Source organism: Herpailurus yagouaroundi, unplaced genomic scaffold (assembly GCF_014898765.1).
Source record: "Herpailurus yagouaroundi ecotype Mexico unplaced genomic scaffold, PumYag 187, whole genome shotgun sequence".
Lineage (NCBI taxonomy): Eukaryota > Metazoa > Chordata > Mammalia > Carnivora > Felidae > Herpailurus > Herpailurus yagouaroundi.
Window position 1 is genome coordinate 9,357,474 of NW_024412418.1, and position 18,476 is coordinate 9,375,949.

General features: G+C 45.8%; 1 protein-coding gene across 3 annotated transcripts in view; it reads right to left on the reverse strand.

Moving 5' to 3' along the window:
- EXT2 (exostosin glycosyltransferase 2) overlaps window positions 1-18,476 on the reverse strand; it is a 146,345-nt gene that overhangs the window by 10,467 nt on the left and 117,402 nt on the right. For all 3 annotated transcript variants that reach the window (XM_040495385.1, XM_040495387.1, XM_040495386.1), the window contains exon 11: window positions 2,226-2,369. In XM_040495385.1, the coding sequence (XP_040351319.1) occupies window positions 2,226-2,369 (144 nt within the window). The remainder of the gene's footprint in view (window positions 1-2,225; window positions 2,370-18,476) is intronic.

The following is an 18,476-nucleotide window of genomic DNA, read 5'->3' on the forward strand; positions in this document are numbered from 1 at the left end:
GGATCGCTACCAAATTCTTTTCCTTGAGTCACAATGCTCAATCCTCTTTGCTACATTCTCCCCGCAGATTGAAAATAGAGACAGACATAAATTAATGGTGGACTGACACTGCAAAGGTATGTGCTTTTTATTTTTTTTAAAGTTTATTTTTATTTATTTTTGAGAAAGATACAGAGAGTAAGTGGGGGGGGGAGAAGGAAACGGGAGGGAGGGAAGGAGAGGGAGGGAGAGAGACAGAGAGAGACAGAGAGAGAGAGAGAGAGAGAGAGAGAGAGAATTCCAAGCAGACTCCACACTGTCAGCACAGAGCCTGATGCAGGGCTCAAACTCACAAACTATGAGATCATGACCTGAGCTGACATCAACAGTCTGACGCTTAACCGACTGAGCCACCTGGCACCCCAGTATGTGTTTTTTAAAGTAAAATACATATGAGGCAATTCTGCTACATCCATCACTTACATGTATGAAATAGTGTGGAAGTTCATGGAGAAAAAAGTACACACACTGTACTACCATAAACTCCAAGAATTATAAACATTTATTTATTTATTGCTAAGAACAAAAACCCATTTCTAAACTCAGAGCCCTGAAAAATACACAGCAGTGCCGAGACACCAACAAGCAATCACTACAATACAGCTCGTTAACTCAACTACACTGGGGTGGACAGACACACAGATGTCCTCCTGACATCAGTACCTTGTGCTACTGCTGACAACAGACAAGTTGTTAGAGTTCAATTAAACTATACACTCCCAGGGGCACTCAATCATCAAACCGAATATTCTAAAGTCCAATACGCACTCTTCAACCTCTCCCTAGTAAAAAAAGTCAAACACATGAGGTGACAATTCTCAGAAGAGAGGAAACACAAAAGACACAAAAGGAATTTCAACCACAATAATCAAATCAGAGTGAAAATAGTAAGGTCCGTCTTCACTTATCAAAACAGCTCAGTTTGATTTTTCTCTTTTTACATATTTCATGCAAGGAGGGGTAATAGTAAGATAGTTTTATATTTTGCTGGGTGTGCAATTGGTGCAAACAATGCTGAAAACAACAAATATATACATCAAAACCTCCCCAAAATGTTCATTCCCTTTGATGTAATTCTACTTCTAGAAATCTATCACAAGCACAATTATGAAAATGGATACTGATCACTATTTAAGCATTAGATATTAAGCTTATCTAATTTTTTTTTTCAACGTTTATTTATTTTTGGGACAGAGAGAGAGACAGAGCATGAACGGGGGAGGGGCAGAGAGAGAGGGAGACACAGAATCGGAAACAGGCTCCAGGCTCTGAGCCATCCGCCCAGAGCCCTACGCGGGGCTCGAACTCACGGACCGCGAGATCGTGACCTGGCTGAAGTCGGACGCTTAACCGACTGCGCCACCCAGGAGCCCCCATATTAAGCTTATCTAAAATAGCAAAACAAACCAAAACAAAAAAACCAAAAGCAAAAAACACAAAAGGTGCCTGGATAGCTCAATCAGTTGAGCGCTCAACTCTTGATTTCGGCTCAGGTCGTGATGCTGGGGGTCGTGGGACCGACACTGAGCGTGGATCCTGCTTAAGATTCTCTCTCTGCCTCTGCTCCTCTCTCCCACTCATATCCTCTCTCTCTCTCAACAAAAAAAAGTAACATAAATAAATACATAAAATAGCAAATAAAAAATTAGAGACAATCTAAACATCTAGTGATAGAAAAATAGTTACACATGATTTATGGAATATTAATACAATAGCATATTAGCAGTTATGTTACGAAGAAATGTTAATGTTAAAAAAACTCATAATACATGCAAAAATCAGGCTAATGAGAATATTTACAACAGTCTGCGTACGTGAATAAGTAAATAAATAAAAGGCAAACCGCAAAAAACATCTATACGGTAACAATGATTGTCTCTAAGTGATGGGACTACAAGTGACTTTTCTTCAATGATAACATTTGTTCTGAATTTTCCATATTTGCTAATAGCAGTATATGCGTTATCTGTATAATAAGAAATATAACTAAAAAAATCACACAACATGGCCTTTCTTCCTTAACTAGTGTAGTTGACACAGGACATGACATGGCCTTCGTAAGCCCTCTGACTAGAACATTTTTCCTAAACTCAGCAGAAATTCAACTGGGCCAAACAGAACAAACAGCATGCGCTCAGTTGGGTCACCTCAGACCCACCTGCCCCTGCCTGCTGCCCCCCTCTTACCTTGTGATAAAACGCTGCCCCCGTGAGCACCATGGATACCTCATTGGTCCACTCGGACTCATACTTCCACTTATTCATCTCATGGTCCCAGAGATGCAGACGACCTGGGTAACCCACCAACCGGTCAGGAAATTCCCGCCACACCTAAGGCAAGAAATACATCAACAATCAATTCCCAGTTCAGACGACGACCAAGCACAGTGCTAAGTTATACACATGGTATGCAGACTCGCCAGGTTGAACCCTTCACCAACTCAGATCAGAATGAGTCCCTGAAGATGTTCAATTAAACAGGTGCTAGTTATTCCGTCAATACTCAAAGACAGATGCGGATTCTAATTTCCTCCAAATCTTCCTGCGGTTGCTTGAAAATAGCTTACTGAGGGGCGCCTGGGTGGCTCAGTCGGTTGAGCGTCCGACTTCAGCTCAGGTCATGATCTCACAGTCTGTGAGTTCGAGCCCCGCCATCAGGCTCTGTGCTGATAGCTCAGAGCCTGGAGCCTGCTTCAGATTCTGTGTCTCCCTCTCTCTACCCCTCCCCTGCTCATGTTCTGTCTCTCTCTGTCTCAAAAATAAGTAAAAACAAGTTAAAAAAAAAAAAAGAAAATAGCTTACTGAATTGGGCAAGGTAGGTAATCCCTTAACAAATGATTATGGAAATAGGTTCCATTTTTAATGAATGCACACATGAAGAATAAATGGAACCGTGCAACTCAACTGTCCTAGTTTATATTAAATTTGACAATTGTGAAACCTTAGAAAGTCTCTGTTTCTTAAAAAACAAAACAAAACAAAACAAAACAATTTCTCTGGAGCACACAGCCATTCCTATGGCCTTTTAGAAGCCTCATGTGTAGAGAATGTGCCTGATTCTATAATGTAACACACTGAAAACAAAAACTTGAATTCCACATTTGGAAAGGTTCTTAGATACGGTTTTGTGAAACACAATTTGGTATACTGGGGGTGGGGTACCTCCAATGATCTTTCCCCGTGTATTTCTGTGTAAGTTAGTTTAACCTTTAAAAAAGAGGAAGTGCGTATCGTTAAGGAGTATTGACAATTTACCAGCTGTTCATGCTGCCACGTCTCAGCACCATGATTCCTCATCCTTTACCAGGCCTCTAAGGCTCCTGAGGGTCCAGTCCTGTGCCCTATTCTTTAAACTCTCTAATTTCAACTAGTTTTCATCCCTTTAAATACCTTCTATAATCTACTGACCTCTAAATTTGTTTGGCCCAGAATGTTCCAGAGATAACCAACTACTTACTTAATATCTTCCACTGGATAAACAGGCATCTCAAACTTAACATGGCCAACACGTATCTCTTGATTCCATATCCCCAGATAAGCCGTTCTCTCAATCTTCTCATCTCAACAAATCGGCTACCTGACTGCCCCAGCCCAAAAGCTACGAGACAGCCTTTATTCCTCCCTTTCCTGCTTCCCCACACCCCATCCATCAGCAAGTCCTGCTGGCTCTACTTCTGACCACCTCTTGCCAATTCTCCCACCCCTCTCTCCAGCCCAAACCACCATCCTCTCTCACCTAGACTGTTGTTAACAGGGCTCTAACTCATCTCCTTGCTTCCACTCTCACCCTTCCAGACCATTATTTATAGAGTATCTCTAAGAGGACTATTCCTAAAAGAATATTAGAGTACAGATGGTCCCTAACTTAGGATAGTTCAACTTACGGTTTTTTGACATTTACAATGGTGCAAAAGCAATACGCATTCAGTAGAAACCGTATTTCGAATTTTTTGCATTTGGATCTTGTCCTGGGCTAGCAATCTGCAGTACGATCCTTTCTCATGAGGCTGGGCAGTGGCAGCAAGCTGCAGCTTCCAGTCACCATGCGACCACGGGGTCCACAATCTATACATCTAGAGCCATCCTGTACCCAGGCAACTATTCCGTTTTTCGCTTTCAGTACGGTATTCAATAAATTACACAAGGTGCTCAACTTTATAGGCTCTGTGTTAGATGATTGTGCCCAACTGTAGGCTAATGTAAGTGTTCTGAGCACCTTTTAGGGTAGAATAGGCTAAGCTGGGATGTTTGGTAAATCAGGTTTATTAAATGCATTTTCAACTTACAATGGGCTTATCAGGTAACCCTATGGCAAGTTGAGAAAAATCTGTATTCTATACAGGGTAACTCAGCCAACAGGCTGTATCCCATTGTGTGTGTGTGTGTGTGTGTGTGTGTGTGTGTGTGTGTGTGTATACATACACATATATACATATGTATACATACACATATATACATATGTATACATACACATATATACATATGTATATATATACATATATACATCTTAATATTATCTTCATCATATATGTCCCCGCATATATATGTCATATGGTCACATGCTGCAGCAGAGGCTTCCTCAATGCCTAGGTGTCACTGAGTCCAGGGAGGATGTGTCATTGCTTGCCCAGAGGCACAGCCAGTGGGCCAGCGCCCCCCGCCCCTTCTGTAGTTTGCTAGGGCTAGTGGAACAGACTCACCACACCGGGCGGCTTAAAGCAACAGAAATCTAGAAGTCTGAAGTCAAGGTGCTGGCAGGGCCATGCTCCCTTCTGACACCTATAGGGGAAGGATGCTTCCTTGCTGTTCAGCTTCATTTGGCTGTCCATCTTGGGTCTTTCTAGGCTTGTAGGTGCATCACTCCTAACCTCTGTCTTCGTATGGCCTTCCTCCCTCTGTGTGTGTGTCTCTGGGCCCAAAATTTCCCTTTTTATAGGGATACCAGTCCAACTGGATTAGAGCCCACCCCAATGACCTCATTTTAACTTTATTACCCGAGAAGATCCTATTTCCAAATAAGGTCACGAAGGGTTAAGATTTCAACATATCTTTCTTAGAGGGACACACTTCAACCCAACACCCCCAAAATCTTTAAGAAATGCTATAGCTCTGAAACAAAACAAAGAATGGGTTCCCATGACCAGAATGACAGCCAAATTCCTTGGCATATTCTGAAGGGTGCACCCCACTCTCCAACCTCTTCTACCATGTTCTTCCACATTTCAGTGGCCTTTCTGTTCTTTAATCCTAACCTCTGTGTCTTTTTCTTCTGACGGGGATATTGTCCCAGCTCTTCAAAAAGCTGGTTCTTGCTCATCAGTGAGGTCTCTGCTTAAATGTCGCCTACTTTTAAGAGGCCCTTTCACACTTTCCTAGCCAAGGTGAACACCTCTCCCACCCGGCCATTCTCCATCACATCCCCTCACCCCATCTTTTTCTTCACCAAACTTTCATTTTCTGAAATTGCTTTGGTTATTTATTGTTTCCTTACTGTTTATCTCCATGAGGACAGAAGTTTAGTCTTCTTCCCTGTGGTTTCTCGAGCACAAAGAACGGCACCCGCGCATGGCAGCGTTCCACGCGCACTTTCTGAACGTACGGACACGGAGGCTCTCGCAGGCGAAAAAGCTGAGAATACAAGAAGGCACTGCAGATCACAGCCAGTGTCCTCCTTTATTCAGAAAGTCTGCAACGGTACCGCTCGACAGCTACCACGAGTAATACTGGGATATCCCTTGCGTGTGAGGATCACAGTAATAATTCACCATCACCAAAGCACATGTTTTAAACGGCTTCTCCAGAAGCGGATAAGGGATATTCGCTGAGTCATTACACTGTCTCACCCAGTCCTCCTGTGATCATCCACGTGCTTTTATGGGCTCTCTGACCTGGGTCTTGAGCGTGGCCTGGGGTTTCCTTTGTGTGAAACCTCTCAAACCCACAACCTTGGCCTCATTAACACCATGTTGTAACCAACAGAGTTAATCAGCCACAGCCATCGTCATAATAGCTGCAGACAAATGAAGTCGTGTCAAACATTTCCTCGGATGTGTAAGGCTGCTGCTGTGTTCCTACTCTGGGGCTTGTGTTTCAGCAGATTAAAATAATATGATACTCTTACAGTTTTATAGAGCGCAGAGCAACAACATAGTATGTGAGCCATAACTGGTGTTTGGTCTGTGGGCCCGAGCACCCTCCACGAAACGCACCGCCAGTTTCCTTCTGCCAACACCGGACACCTGCCTGTTCAAGTCACGCCGCTGCCGCAGTCACCTCAGCGGATTGAAAGAGCTTCTGAAAGGGAGGGCTCCAGGCACAAGTAAGTAAACTAAACACCAGGGGTGGGGAACACCCCTGCCAGATGCAAGCTGCGTCTTCCCCGCATCTACTTTGAGTCAACAAAGCTTTGCAATCCCTGCGCTTTCCCACGGGTCCTTCTCTGCAAGCCCCCATTGGCAGCAACCATAACAACACTGGCTCAGTTTTAGGGTCAAACGCCGTCAGGATGTCAGTCTTCTTCCTGTTGGCTGAAGCCACTTATCAGACTTCCCTCCACAGGGACTTAATTCGGTGACACTGGGTCACAGAAGGCTGAACTACGCTGTTCTAAAAGCATCAGAGGTGTCCTGAACTTCAGATTCCTTTGGAGCCGTTGGTGAGCGCTGTTCCTCAGGCGGGGCCTCTCTGCCCTTGACTTACTCCAGGCAGCTGGATACAATCAAGAGACCATCCTTGTCACTTCATCTATAACTCTGCAGCTGACTACGGGATCAAAACGGAGTGGGGCCGAGCAGGATGGGCCCTCTCTGATCGAGCCCCAGTGTAGTACGAAGTCGATTATGTAGACAGTAAAGCATCTTCCCAGCCAGAAGAGCGAGAACTCTAATTCCACCCCCTCTCCTCATGGCTACCCACCTCCCACTCTAATTCAGCTTTTTTCTTTTTACCTCAGGGAAATGCTCCGGGGTCAGCCTTTTGTCATTACTAACAGATGCCTTTATATATTGCAGTGCGGGCATCTGAAACTTCACACGATATCCCTGGAGTTCTAGTAACAGTGCTTCCACAGCTCTGCTCAGGTCACTAAGCCATTACTCGATGGTTTGCCTGCACTGCTGAAGTCCTCTGTATAGACTGTCCTCATCTATTTTTTTTAATGTTTATTTTTGAGAGAGAGTGAGAGAGTTAAGAGAGAGGTGGGGGGGGGGAGAGAGAGGGAGGGAGGGGCAGAGAGAGAGGGAGACACAGAATCCTTACATTTAGGGGCCAATTCCACATCACTGTTTAAACAAGGTAATACCATGCTGTTTGCTTCCACTCAAAGGTTTACAAACTTGGTCCTGACCACCCCTTACCTGGATTATGGAAATTTGTTCTTCTCTGAACTCCCAGCTATGCTCACTGAGCTGTTTTCAGAGTTATCTATCTCCCCCCTCTCTCTCTCTTCCTCTCTCCCTTCCTCCCTCCCTCCAACTTCCTGAGGTCTTCTGTGGCTTCCCAATGCCAGCTGACCAAACTAAGACCATCCATCTTTGTTTCAAAGGCACAGGAGGCAGCCTAGATCACCTGCTACAGAAAGTGCACCAAGAGGATCTGGCTAAAGCAGATCCAGGAACTCGCCCGGCCACGGAGGAGTTGTGCAAGCAAACTCTTCAGGTTGTCCTGCTTTCGTTTTGCCATCTGCAAAAGAGGGGCTGGATTAAATGACCTCTAATGTCCTTTCAGGGCTAAAATCTTCTATCTTCTTCCTGACTGACATACTCCCAAAGAAACTAACCCAGCTGTGATCAGTTGTGAGTTGTAAGTCTCTAAAGTGCACGGCCCACATTATTTAACTTTGGTTTAAAGTACCGTTCACATATGGGTACCCAACAAATGTTCCTGAAAAGAGGCTAGCTAATGCACTATATTCCGAGCTAACTTGGAGAGTGCATTTTAAACCCAGGGTGTGTGCTCACCACAGATTCAGGAAACAGACCGGGGGGGGGGGGAGCAGGGGGAAGGTGTAACAACAGGTGGTACCCATCTGGGCCATGCAATTATGAAATCACGGGTCAGCTTTAGGAGAAAAGCAACTCTCTGAAGGGGCTGCTATAGTCATCACAGTTCAAAGACACAGTTCCACAGGGATATTGCTACTGGGTGAGAGGGATACCACATGTATCAGGAGTCAGGAGCCCAGACAGACGAAGAAGCAAGTGAGGGAAATGCGGGAAATATGGATCCAAGGCACATCAAACCGGGCTGGGGTTTCACTTCTGTCCTTGGACACGGCCCCTGGGTTGTGTCCATCCCTAACCATCAGAGGGGAACAGAACCCCAGGAACCAGCCCAAACCCCGTGGTCACACGCCTGGGTCAGCGGAGGCAGAGCTGCCGGGATCCTGACTGTCGAACATCTTTGGATTAGTGGCCCTTCTTCCCTCGGGCTTGTCCTGCATGCTGCCCAGATGGGAGAGGGCTAGCTGGCTGCATGCCAATTCCTGGCCAGTTTCCACAGAAGGGCCAGTTATCGGATTCACTCTCAGCCCTCCAGGAACAAAGCTCACCTTTTATATTTGGAATTTCCTGAAAAGAAGTAGACTGGGGCTTGAGTTGATTGGCTTCATTTTCAGCTCATGCTTTTTTTTATTTTTTTTTAAACGTTTATTTATGTTTGAAAGAAAAAGAGCGTGGGCAGGGGAGGGGCAGAGAGAGAGGGAGACACAGAATCCGAAGCAGGCTCCAGGCTCCGAGCTGTGTGCACAGAGCCCGACACAGGGCTCAAAGTCGCAAACTGTGAGATCATGACCTGAGCCGAAGTCGGACGCTTAACCGACTGACCACCAGGCGCCCCTCAGCTCATGCGTTTTAGTCACACCGGTGGTTGGTAGTTTTCGTTGGTAGTTCTCTCTTTTTGCCAAAAAGCCAAAGAGCCTCCATCCACACCCGGGATGCAGTTAAATGCCAACGCTAGACATCTAGAGTGAGGGAGCCCTGAGCTGTCACCTGGAGTTCCCTGATGCTGGTTGGTTTTGACAAATACATGTACATGCTGTGTTAAGTATTAAGATTTACCTGTTGGATCACTTCAGTCTGCCTGAGAGACCTTTCCAATCCAAGGCCAGGGTTTGCTTAAAATAAGCCAAGCAGCAAAGCCAGGATCATGGGGAGGCTTCTGGGATTTGGGCAGCCATTCTACTTGCCCCAGTCTGGCTGAAGGTCAGTGCCTTGGTGCTGGGAGACATGCTCTCCCGTTCCTTTCGAGTTCTCTCTTCGGACTCGGGGCAGTGATGAAGGCAAAGAGACAGGCTGGGGTTGGCCAGAGTTGAGAGAGTGTACCATTAAATCCCGCAATGGTAACCACAATTAAGAAGACCCTGCTGGAGGAGCTGGCTTTGAAACATTCTCCTCATCCTGATCTGTACCATCTCACCCGATGGCACAACCAGGGGTCTTCTGTGGATGGTAAGGAGAAGACTCACGCTTTGGCGGTCTGAGCTGCTGGCCCCTGCCCAGGCCACTTCAGAGATCCGCAGCTGGAGACCATGTGGAAGGCAGAGCTCATTCTGTGCGGCTCCCTCGCCGTACAGATGAGAAAACAGCTGGAGAAGAAGAGGCCCTCCCAACGTTACATTGTCAGTTCGAGCCGAAGCTGGAGCCTAACTCCCAGCCTGGGCATCTGTTCATGAAGTCGCAGGATTTCCCACTCTTCCGAGGCTGAAAAGCGCCTCAGGTCCCCACACTCAGCGCCCCACTTGGGAAACAAAGAAGTCAGGTGGTGCTGTCTGGAATGGCATTCGGGACCGGTGTTCCACACGAGTGCTAGTGCAGACACGGGAAGAGTCACGCACGCGTACTGACCAAGCTGAGGGTAGAACGGGTAGGGAGAGGAGGTGGGGAAACCCACAAAACCCTGTGCTCCCCCCTGGCATTCGTCTTCTGAAAGCTGAAGGCTCTTCATGAATGTGGTTCCCATTTAGCAAAGAAAGCCACATGCTCACACCATTAAAAGAAGGAAGTCCTGTCAGCTGTGCAGCAAACTAGTGAGACCCCACAGATGACATCCGTGGGTCTGCTGGATCCTGGTAATCGGTGAGGCTCGGGACAGAGAAGGAAATACAAGCAAAAAGCAGCTGAATGAAAGATTAAACTCCACTACTATCTTTCACGAGGCAATGAATCTCCTGAGAGAGAATAACAAAGAGAAGGAAAGACGTGAGTTTGAGGGGACAGGAGGGGTAAGGGATGGGTCAGGACTGGGTCGTGGGTTTTCCAATCTCACACTCCTCAGGACACACTAAACATGAAATCATTTTTATTTCCATAACCTCAGCTCGGGGTGGGGGGGACGGGGGATACTATTTCTAAGTCTGGTCCCAGGGGATTGTTTAATAAAGTTAAAAGAAGAAAAGTGATAAGTCAAATGGCTACTCTCTTTAAATCCTTTAAAGCGAGTGGAAAACGGAAACTTTAGTTTTTATGAAGAACTATTATTGAGGCTTCAGAATTTCCAGTTGATTTTGGTGAGGCTCAATTTAAAAGACGGGGGACCAAAGATACGAGCTCTGTCCAGTAAGGGGGAACTCTCCTTACTTCAGGTCACTGTCCTGGTGACTTCCATCGCCTAGCAATCGGGGACACTACTACAAAACTGGCCAATACTTTGTTCTCGTCTCACCGTGCAAAGGGAAGAAGTGGCACTGACCATAAACTCTGTAATCCTGGCTGAAGCATCAGTGTGGTTCCAAACTGATTATGCATGAATTAATTCAGCATAATGCCCTCCTTATATGTCTGCTTAAACCCCATAATGTCCCGGTGGGGAATCAAGCAGCTGAGGGATTCTTTCAAAGTATTTATTTATTTATATCCCATGCATTTCCAAAAAATGCATTTCCTTACAATAAAAGGCAAAAACTAAAATAAAGTCCAAACTGTCAGGGTGCCTGGGTGGCTCCGGTTAAGCATCCGACTTTGGCTCAGGTCATGATCGCATGGTCTGTGGGTTCGAGCCCTACACTGGGCTCTTTGCTGACAACGCAGAACCTGGAGCCTACTTCAAATTCTGTGTCTCCCTCTCTCTCTGCCCCTCCCCCGTTCATGCTCTGTCTCTGTCTGTCTCAAAAATAAATAAACGTTAAAACTGAAGAGGTCCGTGACTTAAGAGGGAAAAAAATGCAGTATTAAAAAACAACAACAACAACAACAAAACGAAGAATGTATACAAAAATAAAGCATGTATCTTATTATTAAGGGCCTAATCGTTTAGAAAAGCTAGTGACATATGCACAAAAAGCTAGACATGAAAGAAAGCAAGGACACAGGAGAAAGCACAAAAGTGAGTTAAGAGGACGGTAAGATTACTTCTGGGTTGGGGGTGGGAGACCAGGGAATAAGGAAAAGCCTTCATGGATTTCATTTTAAGAGAACTACAAAGTGAGGGTTGAGATTCCCACTGCCCCCAACCAGGTAAGTAATTAGTACAAAATTACTCTTTGCTATGTGTTTATTAGCAGGCCAGCAAGTAGACAATCTCTACGTGGATTCTCTCACTGAATACAGAAGAGGGGATCATTTAATTTTGAACAACAAGTAATTTTACTCTCAGAAATTGTATGTTACAGAAAATTCAATGTCTGAACACATTAGGTTCACTCATTCAGTCAATAAATGTTTACTGAGCATCCACTATGTGTTAAGCACTAGGCACGGAGTAGTAAACAGGGCAGACACAATCCTGCCTGAATGGGCTACTCTGAATTAGGGGAGTTTTTCAATCTAGCCCCAGAGATATAGGCCGTGGGTGTAATTAGGGGCCTAGCTGTAAGAAGCGAGCAGAGGGTCGACAGGACCTCTGCCCCAACCCTCACATCTTCAGTCCAACTCAAAGGCTGGTTGGGAAACTAGAAACTAAGGTTGCCAATGCCTGATCTAAACCTGTCAACAGAGAGTAGCAAACATGCAGCAATCATGATTAATGCGAACCCTAGGCACCAACTTGCGAACACCAAGAAATAAATCTGATCTAAGAGGGGAGCCGTAAACATTACACTGACTAGTTCACCTTGCTTTCTAAAGACTCGCTGTTCCTAGTCACGACCATTCTGAAGTCAGGGGACTACTCTGATCCTTTAAGCTTGCTTTCTTTTTATTCTTCCAAAATGTGGAATTGCTAGGTTTAATGCAGCAGCAATCAACAACCACGGTCTCCAATTCATGATTTTGCAAGCAGGTTTACAACCGGCAGTGAAGGACGCAGGTTCACACTGGGGCACAACACAGAATTTTCTTTGGAAAGCTAACAGATGCTGCCGCCCCCCCCCCCGCCCAGCCCCCCAGATGCTGGGGACGCTCATGGCCTGGATGCTGCTATGGCTTTTGTTTCCCCTGGCCCTATGCCAAGGCCTGCCCACACACCTCCCTGAAGCAACTCTATCAAAATCAAGGCAGATAAGCAGCCCATGCAAGACGAATTCCCCATATCCCCAAATCATAAGCCAAATTCTGAAGCTCTGAATTCCTGGAGCAGCCAAAGCCTGTAATCAATCCCAACGAGACAACAGGCAGCTTTTGGAACAATAACCCTCAAACATATGGATCCTTTCAGGTTGGAATATCATTGCAGATATCTCCTTTTGAATGGGGGGGGGAGGGGAAGTATGCATTCTTTAAACCATCAAGTGTACCAACACCTCTTTAAAATAACTATCCCACATTATAAGCATTAGCTCTTTGAGGCACGGAGCCACAGAGCCAGGTGGGCCCGCTGGTGCCGCAGACGGGAGAGACGCGGAGGCTCGGTGGGGAGCACACAGGCCCGGGGGTGGAGAGGGCAGAAGAGCACCAGCACTGCCCCGCAAGAAATAAGCGCTTATGGAAAACATATTGAAACCGACTCACCTGCCTTATCTGGGGGGGAAGTCAGTGAGGAGGAGACACCTCGGTGGGAAGATGTGCCAGCAGGAAGCACACTCCCCCTCTTTGGGACAGGGAAGATAGGATGTTTCATTAATGGCTAGGTAAATAAATTCTGAGCTTGTCATTTTAATTTGCTCAGTGGGGAAGAAAAAAGTGTCACTCTATTGTAATTCCCAACTGGGCACTCTTTTAAAATGCTCAGATCTTACTCCAGTGTTCAGCATAGATATTCGATTTCCTTCCCTTAATATTTGTTTGACTTATTCTCCAGTGGGGACTAGGCGCTTTAGAAGAGCTCTGAGAGGTCAAACTTCACCGCAGCTCCTCTCAGCACCTCCGTGGGCTCCTGGCCGCGGCTTCGGGTCCTCTTTCAGCAGCCCCGGCGGCAGCAGCGGCCCACATGCACGGCTTCCCCGGCTCCCGGGAGCCCCGGGTGTAAATCAGTGCAAGCTGGAGATAGGACAGACCTAACAGATTCCTCGGGACTCTCCTCCAGGCTGAAAACGGAGCCCGCAGCAATAAGGGACACCCCAGGGACAGAACTCTCTATGAAAGAGCCACAGTCTTCCACATGTCTCCTCTGAGGGAGGCTCTGACTACACCTTCTGGGCAGGGACAGTGACCGAAACGAGCCATTTGGCCTAGTCCTCTTCTGAAGACAACAGTCTCTATAATGCCCACTCTTTGGGTACATAAGAAAGTGAACAACGTAAGGAAAGATGGATAGATGTGTTTTTCAACATTCACCACTGTCTTGATATTACGGCCGGGCTCAGGAAATGTACTATCACTCACTCAGACATAATGCACAAGGTCCAAAGAGCTTACAGCCATCTACTTCTCCAGGTAATTGATGAGGAGGGCACACCACGAGTCCTAAGAAACGTATAATTCTAAAAAGCTCCACTTAGGGTCTAGCTACACTGTAAAGCTTTAGTGTCAGACCCAGCACAAATGCTAATCCAGAACAGCTTTTGCAAGGTTTGACTTTGCGTGCCAGAAATGGGCCCAGCTCACAGTGAATCCTAGTGCCGGCGGCCATGAGGAGAGTCCATCCTTCAGAGAAGAGAAGGAAATACTGGAACCTCTCAGTCACCCACCAGGTCAGACGCTGTGAAAGCTCAAGGATCTGAGTCAGCCAAGAGGTCAAAGAATGGAAATCTACGGCACCGATTCTTTCCGAAGGCTGAGACAGTTCCAGCAATTAGATTATCTGCCCACTGCAAGGATATCCCTTGCATTTTGGGCCCTCCTTTAGGGACGTTCCCTTTTTTATCTGTCTTGGCTGTGTAAGAACTGAGATTCTTGGTGCCCTAGATGAACCCTAAGGGTAAGCTTGCCCTAGAGCCCACGGCAGGATGAGTTCCATGTGCCATCAAGGAAAACTCTTCTGAAGTCAGCCTCCTGTATTCCCAACAAACCAGAGCACGTCGTAAGATTTAGGGCTCTGGCTTACATCTAGGGAGGAAAGCAGTTAACCTATCAGAAGGATCATAACCACAAGTCTGTGAGAAAAAATCTTTAGACCCAGCCCAACACTTGTTTTACATTTATTTGTTCCCCCGTCTCAGTATCTGTGGCACTTTCACTGGCAGAAAGCTTGGAGAGAAATGAAGAGGACAGAGATAGTCTCTCTCTCTCTCTCTTTAAATTATCTGCTAGAGGTTACCGTGAAGGCTACTCTATGATAGGCTGTCTTCACCTCTCAGCTCCTCTAGCAAGGAGAGAAAAAGTGGGATAGTTTACTTAGGATCACAGATTACACCATCTGTCTGCTCTCCCTGGATGAATATAGAAGTATCTCCAAATTCTACAAATTCTGTTTCAAGTGTAACTTATACAGAGCCTCAACTCTGGAATTCTTCAATTAGCCAAGCTCCCTCATCACAAATTAAATGCGAGCTCTGGGGAAGCCTGTCTTCTTCTCTTTGGTTCTTTAATCCACTTGAACATTAAGTCTATAGACTTCCCACCTCTATCCACCTGGCCTTCGCTGTCTTTAGTGTCTGTTGTTTTGCATTCATCCTGTGATCTGACTGCTTTGGACCAGACACTCGTACAAACCTACAATCCTTCTTTTTACCACTTCTTAAGCTTTTCAGCTGGCCCTACGTTGTGTAACCAAGCTAGCTTCCGTTGTTAACCGAGGCACAACTTCCTCCCTCCTCAGGTCAATCTGCTTCTCGCCGACCACACACACCGAGCTCACTCTCCCCTTGGTGCCTTTCCTCTCGGTTCTTCCTATACCAGGAGAGCCACTCAGAGATGGTTGTATGTCGTCCAGAAAAAAAGTGGAGCATTCTAAGCTATCTTGCTGTCTTGCCACGATTCTTTGAAAGTATGTACTTGCCATTACCCCAGGGAGTTATGAACAAAATAATACAACTAAATTCTCAAAATTCATTAGCACCCAAGAGGTTCAACCAGCCTCTGCCACCTACGGATACCCAGCCAGTGAAAGGAAGGCATCAGCATTTTTGTGCGCCTAGCAACACACAGCCACTCTAAGCCAATTCCCATCCGCACATGAAGTACTGACTTTATAACCAGTATTATTAGCCAAGAGTGTTTCACATCTCTCAGGTGAAAAATGTTCAGCGCTTAAGTGCTACTAATAATTTTTATGGTTGGAAATGAGGATCAAAGTATGAAAGGAAAAATAAATTCACGGGTTCATACATTCGGCCAAGTCCGCCTGGCTCATTTTCTGCCACATGTTTGAAACTCTCTTAAAGGCGGGGGAGGGGAGGAGGAACAAGTTGCATTTTATTTCCCAGCTCTTTAGGTCTGGAATAAAAGCAGCCAGACTTAGGGGGGGAAAGATCACACTCAAGTAACACTATACGCTGCTACTGCTCCCCCAGGGTTTCCTTGCAAATGAGTATCAAGGACTCAATAGATACTTTCCTGGTAAAATACATAAACAGATAAATAAATTATCCCAGGCTGAAAAGAATTCCCACATCTGGTGGCTCACTAGAGCTTGTCAAACAAGTCAGAAACACGCAGGGCCAGAGAAGAGCATTCTTCAGCTCCTGATTTCAGGGCTGGAGAGGGAATGTAACATTTCCCAAACCCTCTGCTCTCCAACAGGGAGTATGACCCATATAAACAGGCAAGTGACCCCTGTGTTTTCTTCCAATTAAACAAATAATGATCCGCAGTATTAGGTCTCGAATCCAAACGTCTGTGGGCTCAAATCACTGCCACTGGAAGGAAAGAGGGCTCTCGAACACGGCCTGGCCTTCCGTGCCCAGGGCCTGCTGTGTTGCACCTGCAGGGGGATAGTCCACGCCCATGGCACATCTTAAAGAGGTCACCGCCCTCTCTGCACCTCTGTCTGCTCGGCAACAAAGCATCAGGTGACAGGATGATCCCTAAGGTCCCTTCACGTTCTGCCACTGTGTTTCTCTAAAACAGCCTTCCAGCCGGGGTGCTGTGAACGGTCACCGGGTGCACAGTGAACCCCACCCTCTCGGCCAGTCTACGTGCCTCGGGAGACAGGGCTAACATGACCTAGCTGTGCTCTGGTGAGCCGCCTTCTGGAAAAGGGTTCTAGATCCACTCTCTCTCACCTCTTACACTAGCCCCACCTTTCCCTCTCTCGCTTTGGGATGCATGCAGCCTGTGAGCTGCCCTTTGGTCTCTGCCCTAGTTCCTCAGGCACGCCCTGGAGCCCGCCACTCCAAAACGGTCTCTGCACATCGATGGTTCCAACCCTCTGACAGGTGCGCTACCTTAAAATGCCCTCACGTCTGTGAAAACCGTGCTGGGACTCTGTGCCTGAGTAGGTGCTAGGCCTCAGAAGGGGCGTGGGCAGAACCGCGCCCACAGCAGGCCTGGGCTCCCCCTTCCGGTAACTGCCGTATTCTCCCCTCGGACTCCCGACACGTTGCTGTTGGCCACCGCCCCCCTGGATCCTCCCTCGTGCGAGCTTTCCACATTTCACAGGGAAGGGAAGGGAAGGGGTTTGTCACTTTATATAAAGGCACAGAAGTTGGACGCTTTTCCACATGCAACCACACCGTACCGCTTTGCCTGTACTTTTTATCCCTCAGATTCGTTACACCCAAAGGGTTTGCAGGAAGTCATCTGGTCTATTCTTCTGTCTCCTGGCAGCACTAGTAAAACCACTCTAGAGGCTGGAAAGACTGCTGGCTTCCTCTTTCTGAAAAATTCCCAAATGGGGAGATGCTTCTGTCTCTCCAGATTTCTCCAAAAATTCTTTGGAGCCACAGTAAGAAAGGTCTGTTGCTGGTTTCTCTTTGGTTCCCACATATTAAATACTGTAGTTAAACTTTTTTTTTTTTTTTTTTTTTCAATTTAAACGAGGGTAGTGAATTTACTACAGAAATGAGAAAGGCTTTGGGAGAAAAATAACAGAAGAATTGGAGATGCCTATTATAGAGAAGAACAAGCACAGGGATGATTATATTAAAATTAAAAAGTCTCACCGTGGAGAATAAACTGATGGTTACTGGGGGGAGGTGGGTGGCAGGATGGGCTGAACAGGTGACGGCGATCAAGGAGTGCTGGGTGTTTTATAGAAGTGTGAAATGACTATACTGTATACCTGAAAATAATATTACACTGTGTGCTAACTGGAATTTAAATAAAAACAAAAAAATAAATTAAAAGCACCGAGATAACTGATCTTACCTAATTGGCCCCATAAGATCATTACATCTACAACTACAGAATATAAACTCATTTAAAATTTTAACGTTTTTTTAGAATTTATTTGAGAGAGAAAGAGAGACAGAATGAGAGCAGGAGAGGGGCAGAGAGAGAGGGAGACACAGAATCTGAGGCAGGCTCCAGGCTCTCAGCTGTCAGCACAGAGCCTGATGCAGGGCTCGAACCCACAAACCGTGAGATCAGACCTGAGCCCAAGGCGGATGCTCAACCAACTGAGCCACCCAGGTGCCCCTACAGAATGTAAACTTATTTTAGGTGCACACAGAACATTTACCAAAATAGACCTTTCACTGGACCATCCAGTCGCAGTAAATTTCAAAAATAATGAAACCATATGTAGTATATGACCATAGTAGAATCAAATGAGAAATCAATTAAGAAAAAGATAACTTTAAAAACTGGCAAAAGTAAGCACTATACTTTTGTATAACTATGGGTCAAAGAAGATTCTACAATAGAAATAAAATATTTTAAACTTAAGGATAATAGAAATATGAAATCAAGACTTGGGAATAAACCTAAAGTAGTAATTACCAAGAAATTTACAGCTTTAAATGCATACATTATAAAAATAAATACTGGGATCTAAGCTATCAAAAGACTAGAAAAATAACAGCAACTTAAATTCATGAAAGTAAACAAAGAAACGAATCAAGAAAAGTTAAAGATAAAACAAATACACAATAAAGAAAAATCAATAAAATCAAAAGCTGACCCTTTGCAAAGATTATGACCCTGCTCTACCTGTAACAACACTGATCAAGAAAAAGAAAACAAAAACCACCAACACCAGGAGTGAAAAAGAAAACATCATTCCAGATCTCTAGACTTTAAACAAGAT